The sequence below is a fragment of the Sparus aurata genome, chromosome 5, assembly GCF_900880675.1.
Source record: "Sparus aurata chromosome 5, fSpaAur1.1, whole genome shotgun sequence".
In the NCBI taxonomy this organism is placed as follows: domain Eukaryota; kingdom Metazoa; phylum Chordata; class Actinopteri; order Spariformes; family Sparidae; genus Sparus; species Sparus aurata.
In genome coordinates this window covers 35,210,671-35,232,500 of record NC_044191.1, presented here as the reverse complement: position 1 = coordinate 35,232,500, position 21,830 = coordinate 35,210,671, and the positions used below count along the sequence as shown (strand labels likewise).

At 42.4% G+C, this 21,830-nt stretch overlaps 4 protein-coding genes and 1 long non-coding RNA gene across 7 annotated transcripts; 3 read left to right on the top strand and 2 right to left on the bottom strand.

The window, feature by feature from the left end:
• Nucleotides 1-1,095: 1,095 nt before the first annotated feature.
• Nucleotides 1,096-3,088, bottom strand: LOC115582312 (ribonuclease P/MRP protein subunit POP5-like). The gene is made up of 5 exons (XM_030418225.1): nucleotides 3,004-3,088; nucleotides 2,779-2,921; nucleotides 1,934-2,083; nucleotides 1,766-1,849; nucleotides 1,096-1,480 (listed from the first exon to the last, which is right to left on the bottom strand). Exons 1-5 carry the CDS (start codon nucleotides 3,021-3,023, stop codon nucleotides 1,374-1,376), a joined length of 504 nt encoding a protein of 167 aa, XP_030274085.1. The 5' UTR covers nucleotides 3,024-3,088; the 3' UTR covers nucleotides 1,096-1,373.
• A 305-nt stretch (nucleotides 3,089-3,393) lies between these two features.
• On the top strand, nucleotides 3,394-10,187 carry LOC115582311 (protein unc-119 homolog B-like). Its single transcript, XM_030418224.1, has 5 exons — nucleotides 3,394-3,767; nucleotides 5,712-5,825; nucleotides 7,274-7,382; nucleotides 7,482-7,654; nucleotides 7,756-10,187. Exons 1-5 carry the CDS (start codon nucleotides 3,539-3,541, stop codon nucleotides 7,866-7,868), a joined length of 738 nt encoding a protein of 245 aa, XP_030274084.1. The 5' UTR covers nucleotides 3,394-3,538; the 3' UTR covers nucleotides 7,869-10,187.
• Nucleotides 10,188-11,021: 834 nt separating this feature from the next.
• Nucleotides 11,022-13,466, top strand: LOC115581312 (protein CUSTOS-like). 2 transcript variants are annotated; one of them, XM_030416290.1, is made up of 6 exons: nucleotides 11,022-11,197; nucleotides 11,532-11,562; nucleotides 12,274-12,372; nucleotides 12,456-12,541; nucleotides 12,628-12,715; nucleotides 12,856-13,466. In XM_030416290.1, exons 1-6 carry the CDS (start codon nucleotides 11,080-11,082, stop codon nucleotides 13,205-13,207), a joined length of 774 nt encoding a protein of 257 aa, XP_030272150.1. In that variant the 5' UTR covers nucleotides 11,022-11,079; the 3' UTR covers nucleotides 13,208-13,466. The 2 variants fall into 2 exon arrangements, with proteins under 2 accessions (XP_030272150.1, XP_030272151.1); XM_030416291.1 differs by having other exon boundaries at nucleotides 11,023-11,197; nucleotides 12,456-12,530; nucleotides 12,626-12,715.
• Nucleotides 13,271-20,562, bottom strand: LOC115581308 (hepatocyte nuclear factor 1-alpha-like). Of its 2 annotated transcripts, none has more exons than XM_030416285.1 (10): nucleotides 19,966-20,562; nucleotides 18,921-19,120; nucleotides 17,038-17,218; nucleotides 16,728-16,924; nucleotides 15,640-15,782; nucleotides 15,413-15,554; nucleotides 15,147-15,332; nucleotides 14,906-15,018; nucleotides 14,738-14,822; nucleotides 13,271-13,791 (listed from the first exon to the last, which is right to left on the bottom strand). In XM_030416285.1, exons 1-10 carry the CDS (start codon nucleotides 20,265-20,267, stop codon nucleotides 13,661-13,663), a joined length of 1,680 nt encoding a protein of 559 aa, XP_030272145.1. In that variant the 5' UTR covers nucleotides 20,268-20,562; the 3' UTR covers nucleotides 13,271-13,660. The 2 variants fall into 2 exon arrangements, with proteins under 2 accessions (XP_030272145.1, XP_030272144.1); XM_030416284.1 differs by having other exon boundaries at nucleotides 17,038-17,242; nucleotides 19,966-20,287.
• Nucleotides 17,116-20,447, top strand: LOC115581322 (uncharacterized). The gene is made up of 2 exons (XR_003984024.1): nucleotides 17,116-17,231; nucleotides 18,785-20,447. It is a non-coding gene; the product is annotated as an uncharacterized LOC115581322 (long non-coding RNA).
• Nucleotides 20,563-21,830: the final 1,268 nt, after the last annotated feature.

Here is a 21,830-nt window from a genome sequence, read left to right as displayed (position 1 = left end):
GATCTGACAGTAGAATAAGATACAGGTCAGCTGACTGTGGCTCCACCCAGTAGCTTTAATTTGATTTGCAATAAATCCACCGCTCCTGGATCAACACAACCAGTCAGAGTCAAGGGGCGTGTCTGAGAAGTGTCAATCATTTTCTTGCATGCTGCTGGCAGCCCCCCTCCCCCGCGCAGGCGCAGTGCCTGCACTTACATGGGCAGATAGGTTTGAGCCCAAACTGTAAACAATGGCGGAGAACAGACAACAACAACAAAGCCGAAAATTCCCGACCATTGCCCACGTCAAAGAGAAGAAATAAGAAGACTGACGACGAAAAGCAGTGTAAAAACAAAGAACTGGACCGAGCCAGAAAGCATTACGATGTTGCAGTTGAGTTATGTAGCTTGTTGGTATATCTAGCTTGTTAGCTTGTATGCTTACTCTGGTGTTTAGCATTGTCTTTATGGCTACTGGTTAGCAAAAGTGTCTTTCAAGTGACCGGGCAGTCATAACGTTAGTTTGTGTTCGGTACTCTCTGAAGTGGTTGAATTGGTTTAGAGAAATAAAGTCACTCATGCTTCAGAATGGCAGCTGGGCAAAAATGTTGCTCTGGGTAATGATTACCTGGTAATTCCATCTGCCGCGATGGGAGGAATGTTGTCTGTTACTCGGGATACGGTACTCCATTGTAATTTAGTTGTATTGATTAGAAATGGAACAATCAGGACATATGTTGTTTTTTTGAATGCGCCATCTTGGTTATCTGTCCTCCTTTGTTACCATGGTTACAAACCTGCACAGCCGGCTCCTCTGTGGGAGGGGCTTAGAGGGCAGGCTGCAGCAGCAGAGAAGAAGAAGGACTGACCTGGGAGCTGTACTCATTCAAATATTCTGGCTAAATCCATTTTGTTCTCACAGCTCCAGACTGCAGCTTTAAATATTTTGCTATATGAGCTAATATAATGTACATATATGAGCGTCTTTACTGCGTGACACCATTAACATTTATATGGTTTTACAAAAACTATCCAATGGGGATCAATAACGTATAACTGATACGAACTGTAAGTGTGTGCACAAATACAATTTATTTTTATCACACAAAATACATCATCTTCAAAAATAGTGCTTTAATTTGTAAACCAAATACAAATGAGAAACAATGCACAAGTATAAATACAAAATAAATGTATTCAAACATAAAAAACTCTGTCTTCTAAATTAGACCATGTCAACACTTAAATAAGATTTGGTTATTCAGAAGCAATTCCACACAGTAGGGTATGTGTTTCTTTAAATGCTTCATATCTTCTTTTCTCTCAGTCCCTCAAAAAATAAAAAATAAAAATAAATCAGAGCCACTCGACAAATGAAATCTACATCGTGAGTCACTCTTCTTCATCCTCTTCACTCTCGAATTCATCTTCAAATGCTTCCCTTCTTCCTCCTGTTAGGGAACAGTTCAGAATGGCTTCGCAAACCTGATTTTCTTCTTCTGCGAATCAGAAAAACAGAAAAAAATGTCAAGTTTATTTTTGTTTGTCCATCTTCTATTCAGGTTTTTAATACGGACTACGATGTTAAAAAAAAAATTCAATAGGATTAGAGGTGAAATGTTTCAATACATGGTGTAAGATTTATTTTCAACACTGGGAAACATTTAAAGTTATTATCAGGATCTTATTATTGAAGACTTAACATACACTTAACTTAATAAAAGGATCACTTTCGACTGTAATTGCAGAGTTCAGTATGAATCACATTAGATTAGATCTCTTACCTTTTGTTTTACACGTGGGGAGCATTCGATGAAGCTGCTGTTTGTTGTAACGAATCAGAAACTTCTGACACGTTCTAATTGTTCCTGGAGAAAACGAATACCTTTCATTAGTGTTCAACTGATATTTAAGATGATTCATTATGAAATGTGTTTTTTTGAATTTCCCACCTCCTACATGCAAACAGTTGAAAAAACAGGGGATTTTCTGCCCACGAGTCTCAATACTGGTGATGAACGGCAAAGCAGACCAGAGGAGTCTGTAACAACTTTTGGGGAAGCGCAGGAACACTATTCCAGTGTGAGCGTTCAAATATTTCACTGAAAAGAAACAAACAACAGAGTCAACACTTCACCATGCTGAAACTACCAGAACAGTGTCATCATTAAGGTTTAAGCCTGGAGGAATCTTTATTATCCTCATGATAGAGGACAAAATGTAAAGTCAGGTGAGGCGTTGTCGTCCACAGAACAGTTCTGGAGCTTCACAGTAAAACAGAGTTGCAGCATTCTGCTAAACAACTGAAGCAGCTGGAGACAAAAAAACATCAGACGTGTCCAAACAGCTCGTGATCACAGTCTGCAAAAGCCCCGAGATCACAAACTCCCCAAACACATCAGAGACTGTACAGAACTCAACACTTTCAAAACACTCACCAAAACTCACCTTTTTAAAATCTCTTTTAATGTATAACTTGTTTCTTTACTTTATATTTTACGTGTGTTGTTTTTATATTTCAGTTTTAACCTTTAAAGTGTCTTTGTGTACTTAAAAGCACTATATAAATAACATGTATTATTATCATTATTATATTTTGTAAACAAAAATTGTACTTTAATTCTGTTACATGTCTGTGACAAACACATTACTTTCCATGCTGCCTCAGAGCCAATGCAACACAAATTTATAGTAACTTTTAAGGTTTTTTCTGATTATTTGTTCTACTTTTTATCTGAATGCAGTGCTTGTATTTGTAACCTGAGTAAAGTATCTAAATACTTCCTCCACTGCTCACCGTTGAACCTGATGCTGCACAGAGCGGCTCCATAGTCTCCGTGTGTTCGGGCCACCGCCGCCTTCACTGCCGCTGACACAGCTCGGTCATCCAGCAGCAGCAGGCTGCTCCTGTCCGACACGTTCAGCTCGCACAGTAAATACCTTCAGGAGGAACAGGAGCCGTCAGAAAACAACGGTGAACACACAACATGTGTGCATGTGTTCCATGAGGGCACATTTTTACCTCGACTTCACCCGCACCATCGCTGCTCCGCTCTTCTTCCGTGGGAACTTCCGGCAACAAACCTGCCCGCCGGGCGGGCAGAGAGAGCACTAGCGCCCCCGGTGGACGACATCAGGGACAAAGGGTGTACTCGACATTGGACACGGGGCAGCAGGAATTCGTAGCTGTCTGTTCGTCAGCACATCCAGACTGTTTGTTTGAGACAGAAACAAACACACCGACTGTTCATATATTTCCGCGAAACGGACTCGATGTTATGTGACAGTTTTTAGATTTTAAAATGGCGCATGGGAATAGTATTCTCGCAACACATTAAATGTAACGGTCGACGAAGAAACGGGAGGACCTGCGCATCAAACCAAACGCACCCCCTCGGTAACTATGACAATCGGCACCGCTCTCAGCCAATCACAATCGGACTTTTCCGTCCCCAATAAACGTTTGACGCCATCTTGAAATGACACCCGCAGTTTGTTGAGTCGACCACTAATTAAAAAGCAGCTCAGCTCTTTTCATAACCGCCGCCGCGTCCGGTATGAACGGTTCCCGGAACAAAGCGGCAGTCAGTAAGGCTCAGAAAGACGCGGACACCGGCTCAGAGACCAACCACAGGGACCGAAAGAGTGGCGGAGGAATGCTGAAGAAGCTGAAGTCGAGGCGCAGTCAGCCGGAGAAGTGGCCTGTGGTCACGGAGGATGAACTCCGGGCTCTGGGCAAAGATATCTCCCCGGACCACGTCCTGGGTCTGCGGGCTGTCACCGAGGGTACGTTATGTGGAGTTAACGGAATTAAAGTCGGTACGATCGCACCCGCTCAACGGACATCATGTACCCAATGCTAATTGTGGCTAAGTTTTTAGATCGGTTCACCAATAAGTTCATTAAACGAGCTTTACTTTAAAAAAAATACTGATTAACGGTGTTGTGTGAGTCAAACACGCAACGTTAACTGATTACGTTTTAATCTGCTTTAATATGAGGCATCTCAAGTCTATTGTTAACCGTAGAAGGATGTACACAGGGACGTAGCGGAGAATTTGAGCTAACGTTCCCCAGTTAGAATATAGTTCAGGCCCCCCTGTTTGTAAAGCTGCGTTAGAGAAGTGTTCTGTGGGCTGATGATTAATTAATGAAGACATTAATATTTTGAAACTGGTGCCACATGACCAGAGAAAATAGAGATGAATGACTTTATTCATGTCAGGGTTGTCTGACACATGTCCCGCCTCCTTCCCCCAGAAAAAACAATCATCTGCCTCAGAGAAAGATATCAGCCAATCACATTCACTGCGTTCAAATGACGTCAGACAAAGTGGGACTATTGTGTTAATTGTACTTAATTGAATTTCTCAAAAGTTGGACTAACACAGCCAGAGGATGAGGTTGGAAGTCGAGTTAGACGATAACAAAGGTCTCAACATGGTGCGAGTTAAAGCAAGAATACACATTTTTGGACTGATGAGGAGACTCAGTTAATGTTGTTTCAGCTGAAGATATTAAACATTTTGAATTACATTGATGGAAGGAAACTGTGGAGATGCAACATTTTCAAAATACCAAAGCTCGTGGTGGAGTTGGACAAACTTCTTTCAGTATATTGATTCCCTCCTGGTTGTTGTATACTGGGACGATGGCAGTAGTCCAATTAAAGTCCAATTAAGCTGTAACAGGAAGTTGATGTACTGAAACTGCACGGTGCGTTGCCAAGATGGCTACCAAGTGCCAAGACTTGCTTTAAAGGACTTTGGTGATGTCCTGCGAGCTGGGCCGTGCTCTGTTTAGGCATGAGTCCATTTTGAACAGGATTTAGGAGCTACTTTTTGAATTTAATGTCAGACACATATAAAACTGTTAATAGGCACCTTGAACGACAAACGATCCATGGTGGTTTTATATTTGTTCAACTTCCCTAAAGCCGAGAAAAGCTATTTAAAAAAGAGTGACATGGAGAGACTTCAAATCACAGCTGTTCAGTTAGAAGTTACAGAAGTTGAGCTGAATAAACGGAAACATTTAAAAAGGCCCTTCTCTCTGGTCTTGAGGGGGATGAGGGGGATCATCATGGGTCAGCCGGGCACGCTTTGGCCCAGCTCTGGAGACGGTCCATCCCAGCATGGTAAAACTAATGAAGTAAAGATATAGTTTGACTCGACGCAGCTGAAAGTGCGACCAACCGCTTTCACATGACATGTAATCACTTGATTCATTGTTAATGTCAGAGTTTTTGCTAAGTGCTGCTAACAGGAATCTGATCTGTTATTTTCTTTGGTTCCCTTAAATTATCATCGCCTTCCACCCTGAACCCTGTGAGTCAGACCCCAGGCTCCGTCATCTGACACCCGGTCCAACACTGTAGCAGCTAATGCTTAATGCCTCCCATTGTTTTTGGCTGTTTCCCGGACCAGACAACAATGGCATGACTTCCCTCCTCTAACTCTGCTGAATAGCTGCGAGCTGCAGCATTAATCACCACTGCTGCAAGGTGCAGGAGCCAGAAAACAGATACTGAAACTCCTGGTTGTTCATCAGGTTCTGTCCCAGTTCTTTAAGTGAGGGTGACAAAGTGTGTTCTAACCAGACACAAAATGAATCCTTTAAGTTCCTGGTGAATCTCACAAAATATCCCAGACTGTCGTGCACAGGAGCTCCTTTTCACTTCATGTTTGAGATTGTCTAAACATGAACTCTCTGTGTTCTAACTCATTCCAGATTATCTTTGTAAACCTGAGGACAATATCTACAACATTGATTTTACACGCTTCAAAATCAGAGACCTGGAGACGGGAACTGTGCTGTTTGAGATCGCCAAACCTCCCAATTGTGGTAAGTGACGTACAAACTCCACTAAACTTGATATTCCTAAACTGGAGGACAGATTCCAATAAAATGCATATGTAAGTTTCAGTTTTCTGTCCGGAGAATCATTTAATTCAACTTCAAGTTAGTGATTGTCAGTTTACACATTCGTGCAGTCAGTTGCTTGATGACTGTCGTTCTGTCTGTGTTGTCACAGGAGCGCTAACACTTTATAAGTTGATGCCTGCACACAGACACAGTTACGCTCCATGCTGATGGAAAGTCAGGTGAAGTTTCGTAGTCCACTAAACATTCCTGGAGCTTCAAAGCAAAACAGTGTTGCAGCATTCTCCTAAATAACTGAAGTGGCTGGGGACATTGAACACAACCAGTTATTTCTTAACATTTTAAAAAGGGATATAAGTTTCAGTTAAATAACAGATGAGTTGCCATTTAATTATTAAGAAAGCACAAAATGGCGTGAAACACAAGAGAAGCTGTCCTTCTAGCTTCTCTGTGATGATGTCTGACGTGTCCTGGACCGAGAGGCTCTGAGTGAGGAGAACACTAACTGGACCTCCTGACTCCCAGTCAGCACTGATGAAGTGACAGGTAGTTGTGAAGTTAACTTTCACTTGTCAGAGCTAACATTAGCCTGTCTGCCCTGGCAAGCTTGACTTGAAGCTGATCCTCGAGTTAACGGTACTGGACTAACTCTTTAAATCCCTCGCCCTCAATTAAAAACGAATCCGTTAGTAGACACTATTTCTGTGTCTCAGTTCAGGGTCTGCATCCTTCAGAGGAGCATTTGAAAGCCAATTACGTCACAACGCTACGTGAAGGCTGTCCCAGTCTGAAGGCTCCTCCAGATGCTCCTTCTTTTCCCTGTTTTTGGAGGACGCACCGCTACGATCCTTCGTGGCCTCACATATCCCAAGATTCTTTGCGTGCCCGAAAAAGAAGAAAGAAAGAGAGAAAATGGCGACATCACCTGGCGTAGATCGTCACTTTCGCAGAAATCGTGACATAAGGGTAAAACATCTGGTGACGCAACCAGGAAATGCTCCAAAGGTCACATTTAACAACAGCTGACAAGGTTAACAAGGTCTCTCTGAAGGACTCGCCTTCAAAGACCATAAAGGCCGAGTCCTTCAGAGGATGCAGACCCTGAACTGAGACACAGCAAGTGTCGGTGTGGAAATGAACCTAAAGATCATCATATGTAACCGTTGATATCCCGGTTTTAAATCAAGTCTGCAGCTGCTTCAGTTGTTCAGCAGAATCCTGCAACTCTGCTTTACTGTGAAGCTCTAGAACTGTTCTGTGGACTACGACACTTCACTGACTTTATATCATCATGAAGGAGGAGACTGTGGGAGCAATGACATGTAACAGATAATAATAAAAAGATGTATGCAGGTGCATTATCGTTAACAATTTAAATGCCAGTAGACTAAACGTGCGTCCTCCATCAGGTCCTGTGGAGGGTGTGGAGGACGGTGGAGACGTCGACACCAGTGCAGGACGATTTGTGCGATATCAGTTCACACCAGCCTTCCTAAAACTGTGTACAGTCGGTGCAACGTAAGTAAATGGATCATAACTCTCTGATTAAACATGCATGAGCATAATAATCAGACTCTTATGTTCAGTCTCTTTCTCTGCTCCGTCTCTGAACCTCAGTGTGGAGTTCACGGTGGGCGACCGGCCCATTAACAGCTTCCGGATGATCGAGAGGCATTACTTCCAGGGACGCCTCCTCAAGAACTTTGACTTTGACTTCGGTTTCTGCATCCCAAACAGCCGCAACACCTGTGAACACATTTATGAGTTCCCACAGCTTCCAGACGACCTCAGTGAGTTCTGATCTCATCAAGACTCTCTAACGTTGATGCACATTTCACACAATAATCCACATGTTGGTCCTCACTGCTTTCCTTTTCTTCTCCTCTTCCAGTTCGCCAAATGGTGGCGCACCCTTACGAGACCAGATCAGACAGTTTCTACTTTGTGGACAACAAACTCATCATGCACAACAAGGCAGACTATGCCTACAATGGAGGTCTGTAAAGGCTGAAGGGAAGAATGTGTGCAATACTTCCCAGGGGATTGATTTCCTGGATTACAACCATCCAGAAGCTTCTTCTTGGGGGACAGAATTATTCTCTCCATTCCTACGAACGTTACAACATTCTTCAGCATCAATGGACCACGTCTGCCTTCTTATGAAATCCTGGATCCATTCATCAGGACCTCGTACAGCTCAGAGGAATGCTCTTAAATATTTCTGTTAAATCTGACTGAAACCTTTTTGTTCTGTCTTTGGGTTTGTTGTACGAGCTTCATGTTACTGCCTTAAGTTTCCTGCCGTCTCTGCTGGAAAGGGACACTATGAGTCACGGAGCCTGTGTTAGACTGTGTTAGTTATAACTTCATTTACTAAAGTATGTATAGTTAAGGAAGTATGAAGTATGTTATCAGTGTGTTTTCTTTGCAGCTGACAGTTGTGTTTGGTGTGTGGAGACGCAGCGAGCAGTCGTGTAGATGTTTTGCAGTATTGTTGTTAGTCGTAGACGATCATGTAGCATGAGCTGACTTTGAGTTTTGTTCTTCCTTAATATCTGTTATCAGTTGTGAGTCGTCGAGGATGTTTGTGTCAGATACTTAAGCTTCATCTCGACATTTAAAGGAGCAGTTCACCCAAAAAAGAAGATTTTGTCATTTTGTTCTCAAGTTTTAGTCCATAAAACATTTCCGGAGCTTTTGTGTGAACTGTTCCTTAAATGTTGACCAATCTAGTCTCTAGTCTTATAATTCAAGAACAGCGTGAACTCTTTTCATGATGCCATGTCGTGTTCATCCTGATAATATCCGTTACGTCTTAGCTCTCAATAGGAAATCGACTGTTTGTTCTATCAAACTCTGGGATTCATGAAACAGACGAGACAGCAGCAGAATCAGACTCTCAGTGTGCCGTCTGTGTCCCCAACAGTTCGTCTAATCACAGTTATTTAATCCTTTGTGGCCTTCCTGGTTTATGTGATGCAGCACTGTGAATCCCATTCTTTAGGAGTGTCCTTTTTAGATGTTTGTGTTTGGGTTCAAGCCCGTAATGTTCGACTGTTCGGAGTATTTTGACCAGAAAAGATCTTTCCCAACTAGAACCAGAAAATGGCAGGTTTTCCTCCACCTGAAGTGGATGTTTGATATTCTACACGTCGGTTGTATAACCGTCACGCTCAGAACTGGTGTGCTGGTTCGCTAGAAAGCTCCGACTTTGAAGAACCAGAGCTCATTTGGTGGAGAAGAGCTTGATTGTGTCTCTCTGATGAAACACCACAGACGCACAAAACGACAGCAGCGATCCATCTGTTGGTTTATGCTCTTATAACAATGAAGGAGAAACAAAAGTTGACCTGTTTTTAAAGTGCTCGTTGACGATATTGATGATTTCTGCAATTCTACTTTAGTTAAAGGAACAGTTCACCCCAAAATAAAAAAGCCAGTCATCATCTCCTCCCTCACGCTGACGTAAAGTCAGGTGAAGTTTCACAGTCCACAAAACAAAGACCCGGCTGGATGTTCATCTGTTTTGTTTACACTTTATCAGATTGGTGTTGATTTGATCACAAGAGACAGAAGTAATGTTGACTTGTACACAGGAGAGGTTGTAACGATGAAGAGTTGCACTGATCCCTGTTGTCACGTCATTTCCAGTCTGTGTGTCCACTCTGATCCAACTATATTGTTTTGTTTTGATTTTCACATTTGAATGTAAATCAGCAGCGACCAGAAAGTCAGAAGGCTTTTAAACCTTCACATGACTTCATCATTTAAATTATGAAATGGGAACCGGAACAGTCTGGAAGTTGTTTTTAAATTCCCTGATGATCTGGGCTTCCTCTCACTGGATCCAACGTGCCTTAAATCCAAGTTTTCATTGTTTTGTCCTTTTCCGTGTCAGACAAACACTCACATCAGGCTCGTTGTCACATTTCTCATCTTGCATTTCTGCCTCGTGTGGAACAGCGTGTGTTGAGTCGTTTCACAAACTGTTTACTCTGAATGATTAGTTATTTTACAGTTTTAATAACCTCAGCAGACGTGATATCAGGCTCACACTTCACTCCGTCACCCGACACAGTCGATGTGTCTCAGACTGTAAATTATTATCACCTTAAAATCTGATGATTTAAATGCCTTGAAAAGTGGGAACACTATCGCACATCTGCACAAAAAGACGACCCGACCGACCCTGAAATGTTCTGATCCGCGCTGTGACCTGTGACCTGCTGTCTGACTCTTGTTTTCGTATCGGCTGATTTTTTACAAATGATGCCTTCATGTTGTTTCGGATTTATTGTAAATAAAAGTGTCTGCAAACAGTCACGGTGCAAACTGAGTGCTCATTTTAAGTAGATGATGTTTCAGTTCATGGTTCTGTCAGAACTGGAGCTGCAACGATTAATTGATCAGTTTTTCATCATCAGCTATTTTGCTAAGCAATTGATTCGTTTGAGTCATTTTTTTTTTAGGGGAAAAAAAAAGGCAGAATTGTCTGATTTCAATTCGTATGGCAGATAAATTACTTTTAATCCCATAATTATGACCTTTTATCCCAAATTATGACTTTTATTTCACATTTCATACTTTTTCCTCATTATTTTGATAATAATTATAACTGTTATTTCATAATTTTGACATTTTATCCCAAAAATAGTAATAATTAGTAGTAATTATGTTTTTTTCTAATTTCAATTTGTCATGTCACAATTATGACCTTTTCATAATTTGACCTTTTGTGTCATATTTATTATTTTATATCTCTCAGTGGTGAATTTTAATCCCATAAACAGGACTTTTATCTTACATGTTTGACTTTTTTTTATCCCAAATTAGGACTTTTCATATCATAGTCATTTATTAACTTTATTTTGTTTATTTTTATGGTTGTTTATGTTTTATGTTAACTGTGCCCTGTACAGCACTTTGCAAACTTTGTTTTAAAAAAGTGCTATATAAATAAAAACTTGCTTACTTACTATTCATGACTCAAAATGTCATTTTTATGTCATACATTTTCCTCATATTTATTTATTACTTTTCATCCACATCTATCAGTTTAATGATTTAAATGTGCCTCTGTATAAACCTGACAGCCAGAGTGCACTGCTGTCAGCCTGTTTGTGTCTGCTCACTTCTTCTCGACCAGCAAACTAACTACATTACCCAGAATCCCCGGCTGACAACAGAGCCCAGCAGCGGCACATGTGGATCCATCATGGCGGCCTCCGTCAGAAAGATGGTCGGTGTGTGTGAAGACTCCAGCAGCAGTGACGACGAGGCGCTGCGGAGGTGTCAGGAGGCGGTGTGGGACACACGGAGGGACACAAACACAGGTGAGACATTTTCCTGCTGAATTAATAAAGACAGAAGAAGAAGAAGTAACTGTACGGACTGATACGGTCCACAACACCAGCCCATTCAGAACTCCACCTGGAATATGTCTAATTTAAAGGCAGAGGAGGTTTAAAAGTTGACTGCAGATGTGTGAACGTCAGAAACACACATTCCGACATCTCTGCTGTCATTAATGCACTCCAGAGTTCTTTATTCAGCTTTAACCTCCTGCAGCCTGCAGGATTTAACTTCCGGCACCATAAACTGAACTCATTCACTCACACAGGGGTTTGTTTTACCTGCTGATGACAAGCTGCTGTCTTTGTGTTGTAGATGGAGACGCCAGTGTGCAACAGTCGAAACGGTAAGCATGCACCGAGTGTGACGCATGCACCGAGTGTGACACCTGCAGAAGTAACGACTACATGTAAAAGTTTAACATAAAGTTAAACGTGTGAATGTTTGAAGGATCTCACAGGTAGTTGCCTGAATTGCTGCAACAATTAGTTGATCAAAACAAAGCTAGCTGCCAACTGGTTTGATATATCAAATTACTTGCTAGTCTCACCTGGTAACTCACCTGGTGACTCACCTGTCCTCCCACAAGTCCTCAGCAGCAGCTCAGGTTTATTATAATGTCACTTCTCAGTATCTGTTTATCTGCATCGGCCTCAAAAATCTAATTTCAGTTTCGCCCAGATTTTTTTTCTGTCATTTTTCAGTTTATTTGACATTTTCTAGATGATTATTAGATGATAATAATAGTTTTGAGATAAGTTTACAGCCTGCACACATCAAGATGAGAGAGATTTGGGTGTAGAGAGCAAAGATGAAAAGCTTATATTCTTATTATCTTCTCCAGCTTTGTATTACGTATTTAATGGTTTTAATTTCAGTGTTACAATAAAAACTAAAATAAAGCTTTGCTCTGTTAATATGGTGCATCTCTAATAATTAATGCATTAAATAAATAGTTAGTTACAGCTCGTTGGTGCTGCAGTGAAAACAGCTGCTGTTGCTTGAGTTAAACGTCAGAAGTGAATTTTATGTTGATTTCCGTCTCGCTGTGTTACAGTTTGGTCGTCGCCAAACATGAACATGACGGCAACGAGCTCCAGGTCACCGAGGGGTTCCGAACACACGTCGCTAAAAAGTTAGGAACCCTGCTGGACAGGTGAGTCGCTGCAGCACGGAGAGGCTGTCTGTGTTTTAATGCTACAATCAGTTTCACACCTGAACAACATGTGTTACTGTCAGCTGCATTTCAGAGACGCGGACTGAAACTCCATCATGTGTGAAATCAGCAAACCGGGATGATAATAATGATGATGATGATGATGAAGGTGAAGTTTCTTCTTATTCCTGATTCTTAGATTCTGCTGTCTCCTCTGTAAATGTTCCTCGGTCACATTTTTGTTTTCTTTCTCAGGATTTCGTCTGTTTTCTACGTCCGTCCCGGGACAGACGGCCGAGGAGCCTCCAGCTGCTGTGAGGCGTCGGCCTGCTCCAAGCTCAAGGTTCACATTCTCTTTTGTGTTTTATTCATCTTAAATAAATCTTTAAAGGAGCATCTGAAACCAAAAATACCGTTTTAACTCTCCAGGTAAGAGGAGAGGATGTAACTCAACTTTTAATTTGGCTTCTGTGTTGGTCACAGTGACAGCGACAGTGAGATGGAAACCAGGCTGAAGGAGGCAGCGGTGTCCGTCAAAGATCTCTTACCCTCGTTCTCCTCCACTCCCGCGGAAGAGCCTCCCTGTTCTGAAACACCAAAGAAGAAGAAGAAGAAGAAGAAGAAGAAAGAGGCCGAGGTGGAGGAAGAGGACGAGGAGAGCTGTGTTGTGAAGAAGAAGAAAAAGAGGAAACAGACTGGAGGAGAGAGTGACTCTGCAGCTTCTCCTCTCCAACAGAACGGCAGCTCGGAGCCGGAACCGGTCAAAGTGAAACAGAAGAAGAAGAAGAAGAAGAAGCGAGAGGGAAACGGCGAGGAGCAAAAAGCTCTGGACTGAATCATGTTTTCTAATGTTGGTCTGAATCCAGTCTGTCACGAGTGAGAAACGAGAGAATGAGGATTTATTTTCCAAAACATTTGTATATTGTATGTGAGGAAGCCACAGTTAAATCTTTTCATATTGTTGCTCATTAAGAAACATTCAGAGGCTGTGACAGAAACAAAAACAAATTGCAGGTAACATGCGGTTTAAAAGTTCCAAGTTAATGTACAATTTCTGAATGTTACGTTTTAATAAAAATACGTTTCAGTGTTGATTTTCAGTTGATTGTTGTATCAAAAGTGAATCTTCTCTAACGTGGATTCTTGTTCGTGTTCCAGCCGTTCAGAGTCTTTGAAGCGTCTCAGCTGATTCGTCCTCTGACTGCAGGTGTATCACCAGCTTCACTCCACAGGTAGCCGGCAGCCGGCGGCCCACCTGAGTCCGGCCGGGCGCGATGACAGAACTCTGTTACTGTGCGGTCGACACCATCTGTGTCGGGATGTAGGAGCTGATGTCTGCAGGTGAAGCTGACAGCAGGTGAGACTGATGGCTGTCCGTCGTCTGAGGAGCAGGATACAGATCCAGGCTCTCTGAGGAGGCTGGACACGAAAACACAACAACACAAGAACTTTTGTAAGGACGGGTTCTGATTCTGTTTCTGTCCATGTGAGCGTGGAAGTGATGAAGATGAAGATGTTTGTTGTCACTCTGGTCGTTCAGGTACGCTCGTATTACAATCTATAGCTTCGAGACTGAACTACAGAAAGTGTAAATAATTATAATAATAATAACGAGGATGATGATGATGATGATAATAATGAAGAGGGAAGGAAGGGAAAAAAAGTAAAAAGGGAAGAATGACAAATAAGGATGCAAAAAGAAAGGAAGACGGTAAAAGGGAATAAGGAAAAAAAAGGAAGGAATGTTTAAGATTTTATACGTGGACTTCACAGTATTGATTAACATTTCAGTTTTAACAGCTGCAACTTTTAATGAACTGCTGATAAATAGTTTATGAAGCATTTCATTGTTAAGAGTGAAGTAAATCTAACTAAAACTTTTCAAAAGAGACTTTTTAATCAGGCCTATCAGCTCTAGATCCAGACACTTTTCTTTATCTGATATGTATGTTTTGTTTATCCATTTATTCTTTGTTTTGTTTGTTCCACTTTGTTAAGTGTCCTTGCGTACCCTGAAAGGCACTATAACAAATTAAATGTATTATATTAAAGTTTCATGAACTATAAACCTCCCTGGTTTTATGATGTGACAGGTGTTATCAGCTGTTAACAAACATGAAAACATCTACATGAAGATCTCAGAGACCCAGAACACCAACCAGCTCCGTCCCTGGTGGAGGATGTGTGATAGAATACAGTTAACGAATGTAAGTTTCATTAAAATATTACAGTGTCTCAAATTGATGTAACTGGATTCAGCCAGGTGATCTGTTCCACCTGATGGTCTCTGAGAAGCAGCTGAGAGTATTAAAGTGTTCTGTCAGGATCTAGTTATCAGGATGTAATTGGTCCTCCGGCTGCGTACCTGGTACAGGTGTGTGTGGCTGCAGCTGTAGAGAGTCTTCTTGTAAAGGTGAGTCTGTCTCTTCCTCAGGATCTGCTGTTAGAATCTGCACAAAACAGAAATGAGCGATCACCTGAGTATCTCCTCCTTCACCTGTTAACAGAGTCGCTCCACGTCAGAGCTCGTTACCTGCCGGACGGCGGCGAGGCTCGTCAGCGTCCCGAGGCTGCTGCCGTCGGCGATGACCATGGCCTGAGACAGCAGACTGGACGAGTGGTACTGAGGTGAGTCTGACTTGTACACTGTGAAGAGGAACAGGTGAGTGAATATGTTAAAGGGACAGTTCACCTCAAAATGAAAAAAACAAAAATCTAGATGGATCAATAACACGACAGGTGAGAGGAAACAGAAGTGGTTTTTGTGGACGTACTGTGGCAGGGCAGCTGTGCCATGGTGGTCATGAAGGGACTGGCGCCCATGTGGCTCAGCTGCTGAGCTAATGGCTGCTGTGACGAGGCGTGTAGCTGCTGCTGGAAGGAGATTGGCTGCAGCGTGGTGAACCCGCCCCCCACGCTGTTGATGACAGGCACAGTCTGAGGCTGCGTGGAGGTCAAACCTGGAAAACAAACGACATTGTTCTGTGATTTTTCTGTTTATTCTCACATAACGCAGGAAGGAAACGGAGAGCCTGATTACCGATGAGGAGCGAGGACTCCCCCAGGCTCATGACGCCGGGCAGCGAGGCCATGATGAGGCTCTGTGAGGAGGCGGGGGAGGCGGACAGGCTGTGCAGTGACGTCAGAGTGCTTACTGGGGGCAGTGGGCCGCCGCTGGACACCTGAGAGCAGACAACAGCATGATCAGGACGCTGTGCAGGTAGTCTACTGTACACGCTGGGGAGGGATTGTGACACGACCTCTCACCTGTTTGAGGTTCTGAGTCTCGAGGAGTGTGTGACTGGGCTCCAGGTGGATCGGACTGACCACAAGACGACCCACTCTCTCTCCTCCACCTCCTCTGACTGAGCTCACTGCGTCACACAGGATCTGATGGCTGTATTTCACACCTGGAAACAACAACAAGGAGTTAAAGTGAACTCCTGAGTGAGCACTTGTGATCAGACGTCACCTCCCCTCCTGCACGCAAAGAAACAAAACACACTGACATGATGTTTTTTACACAAAGACAGAAAGAAGTTTATGTAGAACAGTTGCTGAATTTACAAGAAGGTCCAAATAATGCAGAATTAGTCAGAGACAGAGTTTCACAGAGTTTATAAAGTGTCTCCAACTGAACAACTCACTAAATTGAGTGTTTTTTAAAGGGAGTCTGGTGACTTTCTCCACGGGGAAAAATAAGTAGCCTATATTGTTACTGTTTAGTGTCTTTGTAACATGTGACATGTTTAGATCAATAACATGTTTCTTCTTTCATAAATGGAGTGTAAATGGTGAAATCAGTGTAAACAGTGTGTTCAAACAGCTGATCAATGTTGGCAGGTAAGACTTTAGCACTTTAGACACAGAAGCAGACAGGCTGGTACAGACATGCTGCCACAAACTGACACTTTTTACAAGGAGACAAACAACTTCAGCTGAAAGATTTAATGCTGAATTTACAACAAGGACACAATGAGTTAGAATCTGTTGTAGATATAGTTGCATAATCTTTATAAAGTGTTACGCTACTCAACAACTCCTAAAATTGGCTGATTTGTTAAGGGAGTCTGGTGAGGTTGTGATGAAAGTTGGCCTCATGTATTATATTTAATGCTGAATTTACAACAAGGACACAATGAGTTAGAATTTATCATAAATAAGTTTCACAAAGTTTGTTCAGTTCCTCCTCATGAAACAACTCTTAAAATCACTACATTTGTTAATGGAGTCTGGTGGTTCTAGTTCGATGATTAGTTCTATTACAGATATTTGTTTTTATCCCAAAATTAAGCAACCAATAATAATATTTAGATGCAGAAGACTATGTCTGCCGGGTGAATGGCGGTTGTTACCGTGCTCAGGACTTGGTGGGAGGGTGGGGTGAGAGGATGACTGGGTGGTGTAAGGCGTGTCGAGAGCCAGTTTGTGTCGGAAGGCCTCCTCTTTGCGGCGGTTGGCGAACCAGTTGTACACCCGGACCTCGGTGACCAGGTTGGAGCCGAGGCCGGCGAGCTGAGAGGGAGACACCCCCCTCTGGATACACTCCGCCCTGACGGAGGAAGAGCATGATGATAAATGAATGAATGAATGAATGAATGAATGAATGAATGGAGGGAGGAGGAGATAATGGCTGGATGTTCCTTTAATATAATCCAATCTCACCTGTTACACTCCTCCACTAACCCCTCCCTCTCCTCCTTGCTGGGGTTCTTCTGTCGGTCGTAGGCGTGGAAGAGGATCTGAAGAGACGCTGGACCCCATTTGAACCTGTTCCTCCGTCCCTTCTTGGTTTCCTCCCCCGGCTCCTCCCCTGACGACAGGCCGTGTTTGGCGTTGGTGAACTCTGAAAGAGAAAGGTAATAGTTCCCTTTTTTTAAACCTCTCTGTCAGACTCCCTCTAATAGCTGCTCAGACCTGGTGTCAACATCCGTCCTGAGGGGTGAACGACCCCGACATGCATCCGATCATGTAGAGAACATTCAGAGCGACGTGTACGCAACATGTGTCCTCCAGCTGTGGCCGACTCAACTGATGACAACTACAACTAGTGACCACAACATCACCAAACTCCCTTAACAAATGTAGTGATTTTAAGAGTTGTGTCATGAGGAGAAACTGAACAAACTGTGTGAAACTTATTTATGATAAATTCTAACTTATTATCTCCTTGTTGTAAATTCAGCATTAAATCAGAAGCTGAAGTTGTTTGTCTCCATGTTAAAAGTGTCAGTTTGTTTCTGTGAAACACGAAGAAGAAGAAGCCTCAACAACTACATCTATAAATCATAATATCACCAGACCCCCTTAACAAATCGCCCGATTTTAAGAATAATTGAATGAGGAGACACTTGACAAACTTTGTGAAACTTATCTATGATAAATTCCAACTCATTGTGTCCTTGTTGTAAATTCAGCATTAAATATAAAACATGAGGCCAACTTTCATCACAACCTCACCTGACTCCCTTAACAAATCAGCTAATTTTAAGAGTTTTTGAGTAGCGTAACACTTTATAAAGATTATGCAACTATATCTACAACAGATTGTAACTCATTGTGTCCTTGTTGTAAATTCAGCATTAAATCAGAAGCTGAAGTTGTTTGTCTCCATGTTAAAAGTGTCAGTTTGTTTCTGTGAAACACGAAGAAGAAGAAGCCTCAACAACTACATCTATAAATCATAATATCACCAGACCCCCTTAACAAATCGCCCGATTTTAAGAATAATTGAATGAGGAGACACTTGACAAACTTTGTGAAACTTATCTATGATAAATTCCAACTCATTGTGTCCTTGTTGTAAATTCAGCATTAAATATAAAACATGAGGCCAACTTTCATCACAACCTCACCTGACTCCCTTAACAAATCAGCTAATTTTAAGAGTTTTTGAGTAGCGTAACACTTTATAAAGATTATGCAACTATATCTACAACAGATTGTAACTCATTGTGTCCTTGTTGTAAATTCAGCATTAAATCTTTCAGCTGAAGTTGTTTGTCTCCTTGTAAAAAGTGTCAGTTTGTGGCAGCATGTCTGTACCAGCCTGTCTGCTTCTGTGTCTAAAGTGCTAAAGTCTTACCTGCCAACATTGATCAGCTGTTTGAACACACTGTTTACACTGATTTCACCATTTACACTCCATTTATGAAAGAAGAAACATGTTATTGATCTAAACATGTCACATGTTACAAAGACACTAAACAGTAACAATATAGGCTACTTCTTTGTCCCCGTGGAGAAAGTCCCCAGACTCCCTTTAAAAAACACTCAATTTAGTGAGTTGTTGAGTTGGAGACACTTTATAAACTCTGTGAAACTCTGTCTCTGTCTCATTCTGCATTATTTGGACCTTCTTGTTAATTCAGCAAATGTTCTACATGAACTTCTCTCTGTCTGTTTATTCCAGTGACATATGTGTTTATTTGCATACGGAGCAGGAAGTGAGATCTGATCACAGGTGGTCTCTCAGGACAGATGTTGACACCAGGTCTGAATCTCCAGATGTTTGATGCTCGTCTGAAGCAGCTGCTGGTTGTACTCACGTTGGCTGATCTCACACTGCTTCTTGACGTACCAGGTGTACAGAGACGCTCTCTTCTGGTTCTTCATGGGCGTGCCTTTGTTGAGGTGCTGTGAGAGGTGTGACTGGTTGAGTCCGGTGGACTCCACCACCTCTCTCTGAGGGAGGTTGTGCTGCTGCATGTAGCTTTTCACCATTTTTGCGACGTGCCAGGGGTCGCCTCTGTTGGACAGACACATCATGTTTGTGTGTGTTAACCTCCCTTATATTCTGGTGTAATTCTGTGTGTTTCACTCTCTCAGTTAAACGTCTTTTAATAAGTGTGTTAACAGGCTCAGTTTGTCATAACAGGAGACATATAGTGTGGCCTGTCAGAGGGAAGTAGAGAGGCTTATTGACAGAGCGAGATAAGAGAAAGCACAGCGGGGCAAAGTCCAGCACTCAGATCAGTGGAGGGGAAAACATGTTAAAGGTTTTAAGAAGCCTTTTTTTAACAGTTTCTGTCAGTTCAGGAGCAGAAAAATACACAGAATTAAAAAAAATACAACAAATTAAACGATTCAGACGTTGTTTATACAAGAAAATGTTGTAAAATATGTTTTTAAACAGCTGCTAATTAAGCATTTTAATACCTCTTAAAAATACTCAACAGTGTCTGATAACATGTGCAGCATTTTCCAAATATCAGTAAAAAAGCTGATTGTCGCCTGGAGAAACGTCCCTCACACGGTGTGTACACAGACCACATGACCAGCCCTGCTCCATTAATCTTCACCTATGCATGCAGCTTATTTATTAAGAAATGGCCGGAGAGTATAATGATGGGGTCGGGTAATTAGTAACTAGCAAAGGAGGAACCCGCTTTAAATTCGCCTCAAAAGCCGGATTGCAGAGAGAGAGAGAGAGACGGAGAGGCAGGAGGAGGAGGCAGACATTTAACTGAGCTTTAAGAGAAAAATGTCATCAGGTTAACTTATATTTGAACTCTCAGGTGTTTGGTTGAGATCTCCTGGAGGTAACAGATGATTTTATAATTCAGCCTGAGAAAGAAGAGAGGAGCGACTCACTGCAGGAGCTGATCCACCTCAGCCTTCAGCTTGGCCGCCTCCTGTGGGGGAAGCTTCTCCAGCTCTCGGTATATCGGCGGTGGGAAATCCATCTCTCCCTCCTCGGAGCTCTCTCCGTCCCCCCTCTCTGTTCTCTCGGCGCCGGCGCTCGCTCTGTCCCGCTCCAGCTCCCCGATGGCCTGGACCAGGACGTCCCGGGACAGTCCGGACCCCAGCAGGGCCCAGACCAGCTGCTCCTGGAGGGCGGTCAGACGGCTCGGCCTCGCCATGACTCTTTCTCTCTCTTCTATCCTCTCCTCCATTATTCTGACGCCTCACCTCGCTGCCGCCTCGCAAACAAACACGGCTCCTGTGTGCACTTCCAGGCTCACAGACGAGCAGCGGCGGGCCTCATCGTGTCTGAAGTCCTTCTTATACTTTCATTTTTCCTGTGTAGAGTTTCCTCCCGATGTGTCCTGAGCCGCCTGGTTTTAGCTCTCCACCTGCTGTTTTCCTTTCAAAGGTCAATTTTCTTTTTTTTTTTTTTTGTTAACCTTCCTCCTGTTCACCCCCTCCTCCTTCATGCTCCCTGTGAACTTTGTCCCCTCTCCCTCAATCCCCAACACCGACCAAAGTACAATTTAAAAACAATAAATAACAATGAGGGGATGTTACGGCTGAGCTCAGAGCTGCAGACGCTGCAGACAAAGAAGAAGACGAGCAAAGAAAACATGACAGAAAAGCAGAGTGGTGGATTTACACATGTAGATATTTCTGATTTCACAGTGAGACAGAGCTCAGGACGAGTCCAGAGATCCTCTCACTCATTTGTTTGAATTAACTGTAGTAGAAACTTTAAAGTTGATGCATGATGGTAAAAAATGTCAAACTAAAGGCCATAAAGACGACATAAGATTAACAGAACATGCAACATGCTTCATGTGTCCAACACGCCACTAGAGAATGCTGCTGTGTCACATCTGAACGTCCACACATCAGGATGAAGCCCTGAACCGGACTGACTCCAGAACCCGGTAACACCTGACAGTAACATGTGTCTAACATGTTGATCACTGAGACAAACAGACTCCATGTTTCTGCACAAAGACAGAAAGAAGTTCATGTAGAACATTTGCTGAATGAACAAGAAGGTCCAAATAATGCAGAATGAGTCAGAGACAGAGTTTCACAGAGTTTATAAAGTGTCTCCAACTCAACAACTCACTAAACTGACACATTTGTTAAGGGAGTCTGGGGACTTTCTCCACGGGGACAAAGAAGTAGCCTATATTGTTACTGTTTAGTGTCTTTGTAACATGTGACATGTTTAGATCAATAACATGTTTCTTCTTTCATAAATGGAGTGTAAATGGTGAAATCAGTGTAAACAGTGTGTTCAAACAGCTGATCAATGTTGGCAGGTAAGACTTTAGCACTTTAGACACAGAAGCAGACAGGCTGGTACAGACATGCTGCCACAAACTGACACTTTTTACAAGGAGACAAACAACTTCAGCTGAAAGATTTAATGCTGAACTTACAACAAGGACACAATGAGTTACAATCTGTTGTAGATAGAGTTGCATAATCTTTATAGTGTTACGCTACTCAACAACTCTTAAAATTAGCTGATTTGTTAAGGGAGTCTGGTGAGGTTGTGATGAAAGTTGGCCTCATGTATTATATTTAATGCTGAATTTACAACAAGGACACAATGAGTTAGAATTTATCATAGATAAGTTTCACAAAGTTTGTTAAGTGTCTCCCTACTCAATAATTCTTAAAATCGGGCGATTTGTTAAGGGGGTCTGGTGATGTTATGATTAATAGTTGTAGTTGTTGTGGCTTCTTCTTCGTGTTTCACAGAAACAAACTGACACTTTTTA